Genomic DNA, 3,928 nt, shown 5'->3' on the forward strand with positions numbered 1-3,928 from the left:
TGTTCTTTATTGTCCGTTTACTATTGGTAGAATGTTATGAATACTTTGAAACCCGAATTTATTTGTATTTATTACGTATTATTTGAATTCAGCACATAAGGTATAACTGTCTCCAGTCTTACCAACTACATTGCAGAATAGAAGGGATTTTCTGCTATGGGCTGGTTTATACCTGGTGACGGGATCTTTCTGCTTTGATAGCTGAAATTAATTAGTTGGTAGCCCAGTTTTTTTATGTAATAAAATGCTTATTCACCTTAGATTGTTACACATTGCTAGGTGATGTCTGCTGTTGGTTTGCTGGCAATGCCACCATTAAATAGCTCTTAATCACAATGAGTCTCACCTTGTGGCTGAGTATGTGGGCTAAGCTGTAGTAAATGGGTTTAGAAGTCAGAAGACAATATTCATCTGCTAGAGAAAAACAGTGGGAGTGAAAGGATAGACAACGACAGAAATATTGGTGGTGAGACTGTCAGGGTCCTGGGACTGGGCGACCCAGGATCCCTGAGCAGTCATGTATTATATTATTATAATTATTATTATTATTATTATTATTATTATTATTATTATTATTGTTGTTGTGTATTTTGGTGTTGCTCCCCCTTCCCTGTGCTAGTGTGTATGTGTGTGTGGGTGGCTGAGCACTTGTTTATAGGCGGCGTCAGGCCTGGAGGGTGTGGCCCTGCAAGGGGACTGGCCACACCCGAAGCCACACACCTGCTGCTGATCAGGCCTCGTCGGGGGAGCTACTTAGGAGAGTCTTGGAGCTCCCACCGACGCGGGATCATTGCATGAGACTCCACGTTAGTCACCCTGTCTAAGTTTAGTCAGAAAGTGTATGCCTGCCATTCTGAGTGTCCTGACAGCTGCCGTTATTGTTTCCCGCAGGGAGAGCGTGGAAGGCACGGAGAGCAGCGAGCACCGGGGGGTGCTGACACGGGAGCAGAGAGCACACGGACTATTCACGGGAGACACGACACGGGAGTCTGGGAGAACACGGGGATTTATTGTTACGTTGTTTTCACTCTGTAAATAAACACACTGCTTGAACTTTGAGCTCCGCGCCTGGGTCCTCCTCCTTCCCCACATCCCCACGGTGTGCCATGCCGCATCGTGACAGAATGATCCCGCCACTTATGGACCCAGCGGTCTCCGAGGAGAGGCTCAGGAGGGAAATTATGGACAAAGTGTACCGCATGTGTGACTTGTGGTGGGAGAAGCCAGCGGAAGGTTTGCGTCGCGCCGTGGAGAGGCGGCTGCAGGAGATGCTTTTTAAATTCCCCTGGCTGGTGGGCTCCCTTAATGCGGTGGTCCTGGACTTTCTACTTTCCACCCTCCACCTCCACTCTCCTCCTCAGGCTGCCCACCAGCTCGGACAGCTGGTGGTTTCACTGCCTGAGACGCCGGCCCCGACGTCTACACGGAAACGACGTTCGAGCCGCCAGCGTTCCTCACCGCAGCCACATCCACGGTCATCTCAAGAGCCGGCTGTGGTGAGTAGTACGGACAATTTTCCATTTCCCTCACCATCTGTGTTTGTGTCTGCAGTGGACGAGCTGACAGCGCAGGTAACATCACCTCGGTCAGAGGTCTTCACACCACTCGCTGCTTCACCATCTGCGGTTGTGGCGCTGTCGTCATCTCATCCGCATGTGGTCATCCCTCAGCCGTCTTCTCCACCAGCGGCAGCCTCCATTCCACTACCCACTCCAGCAGCCCTGTCCGGAGGGGGCGACCTCACACGCGTCCAACGCCTGATGGACTGGGTAACTCACACCACCAACGCAAGGGCAAGAGTGGTGGGGTTAAATGCCATCGAGGCAATCCTGGAGGGAAACCCCTACCTCGGCCAGCTCAAGGGAGTTTCCGCCTGCCTTGGCACCCTGCGTAAAGCCCGGGGGGTGGTGCAAGCTCGGGAAACCTCAGACTTCGTCCAGCTGCAGCAGGAGCTCGGCATGCCCGAGCAGGAGCTCAGCGAGCCGGAGGAGCCCGCACCGCCAGCTGAGGAGCTCAGCGAGCCGGAGGAGCTCAGCATGCCCGAGCAGGAGCTCAGCGAGCCGGAGGAGCCCGCACCGCCAGCTGAGGAGCTCAGCGAGCCGGAGGAGCTCAGCATGCCCGAGCAGGAGCTCAGCGAGCCGGAGGAGCTCGCACCGTCAGCTGAGGCGCTCAGCGAGCCGGAGGAGCTCAGCATGCCCGAGCAGGAGCTCAGCGAGCCGGAGGAGCCCGCACCGCCAGCTGAGGAGCTCAGCGAGCCGGAGGAGCCCGCACCGCCAGCTGAGGAGCTCAGCGAGCCGGAGGAGCCCGCACCGCCAGCTGAGGAGCTCAGCGAGCCGGAGGAGCTCGGCATGCCCGAGCAGGAGCTCGGTGAGCCGGAGGAGCCCGCATCGCCAGCTGTGGAGCTCAGCATGCCCGAGCAGGAGCTTGGCGAGCCGGAGGAGGAGCCCGCTCTGCCAGCTGAGGAGCTCAGCGAGCCGGAGGAGCCCGCACCGCCAGCTGAGGAGCTCAGCGAGCCGGAGGAGCCCGCACCGCCAGCTGAGGAGCTCAGCGAGCCGGAGGAGCTCGGCATGCCCGAGCAGGAGCTCGGTGAGCCGGAGGAGCCCGCATCGCCAGCTGTGGAGCTCAGCATGCCCGAGCAGGAGCTCGGCGAGCCGGAGGAGGAGCCCGCTCTGCCAGCTGAGGAGCTCAGCGAGCCGGAGGAGGAGCTCTCGCTGCCAGCCGAGGAGGAGCTCTCGCTGCCAGCCGAGGAGGAGCTCTCGCTGCCAGCCGAGGAGGAGCTCAGCGAGCCGCCAGCCGAGGAGGAGCTCAGCGAGCCGCCAGCCGAGGAGGAGCTCAGCGAGCTCTCGCTGCCAGCAGCCGAGGAGGAGCTCTCGCTGCCAGCCGAGGAGGAGCTCTCGCTCGAGCGGGAGCTCAGCGAGCCGCCAGCCGAGGAGCAGCTCAGCGAGCCGGAGGAGCAGCTCAGCGAGCTCTCGCTGCCAGCAGCCGAGGAGGAGGAGCTCTCGCTGCCAGCAGCCGAGGAGGAGGAGCTCTCGCTGCCAGCAGCCGAGGAGGAGGAGCTCTCGCTGCCAGCAGCCGAGGAGGGACCCGCTCAGCCGGAGCCGGAGATCAGCGGACCGGAGGGACCTCCACGTCTAGCGCGGCCTCCTCGCCATCTACGTCCGGTGCGTCCACGTCAGCGGTCGGCGCGTCATGGGCCTGGTGCCACGCCTCGCTGTTGCTCACCGGAGCAGCGCCGCCGCCACCGGACCCGTGGCAGGCCACCAGAACCGTTCCGCCGCCACCGGACCCGTGGCAGGCCGCCGGAGGAGCAGCGCCGCTGCCACCGGACCCGTGGCAGGCCACCAGAACCGTTCCGCTGCCACCGGACCCGTGGCAGGCCCCCTGAACTGTTTTGCTGCTGCTGCCAGACCCGGGGCCGTCCGCCGGAGCTGCTACGTCACCGCCGTTGGGCTCGAGGTAGGCCCCCTGAACTCTCTTGTTGTGTTGATGGGCCGCCTGTGACTGTTTGTGGCGTCTTTTCGTTTTCTTTTTGCACCGCTGCGGGATGCGCGGTCTGACTCTGAGACTGTGGACTGGGTCGGTTTGTGGTTTTGTTTTGCTTGTTTTGGTTCTGGCCCTCCGTCCTGGTTCCCCCAGCCGCCCGCCCTGGGTTGGTTGTGCTGTTTTTTTGTTTTGGTTTTGGGGTCGTCGGGAGCCGACCCTTAGAGGGGGGGTACTGTCAGGGTCCTGGGACTGGGCGACCCAGGATCCCTGAGCAGTCATGTATTATATTATTATTATTATTATTATTATTATTATTATTATTATTATTGTTGTTGTGTATTTTGGTGTTGCTCCCCCTTCCCTGTGCTAGTGTGTATGTGTGTGTGGGTGGCTGAGCACTTGTTTATAGGCGGCGTCAGGCCTGGAGGGTGTGGCCCTGCAAGGG

At 59.6% G+C, this 3,928-nt stretch overlaps 1 protein-coding gene across 1 annotated transcript; it reads left to right on the plus strand.

The window, feature by feature from the left end:
* The first annotated feature begins 1,106 nt into the window (after nucleotides 1-1,106).
* Nucleotides 1,107-3,576, plus strand: LOC146579049 (uncharacterized). The gene is made up of 2 exons (XM_085269473.1): nucleotides 1,107-2,728; nucleotides 2,963-3,576. Exons 1-2 carry the CDS (start codon nucleotides 1,107-1,109, stop codon nucleotides 3,555-3,557), a joined length of 2,217 nt encoding a protein of 738 aa, XP_085125599.1. The 3' UTR covers nucleotides 3,558-3,576.
* The last annotated feature ends 352 nt before the right edge of the window (nucleotides 3,577-3,928 follow it).

The sequence above is a fragment of the Mchenga conophoros genome, linkage group LG3 (assembly GCF_057382185.1).
Source record: "Mchenga conophoros isolate Kocher_MC1m ecotype Shallow Benthic linkage group LG3, M_conophoros_male_GT1.1, whole genome shotgun sequence".
NCBI lineage: Eukaryota > Metazoa > Chordata > Actinopteri > Cichliformes > Cichlidae > Mchenga > Mchenga conophoros.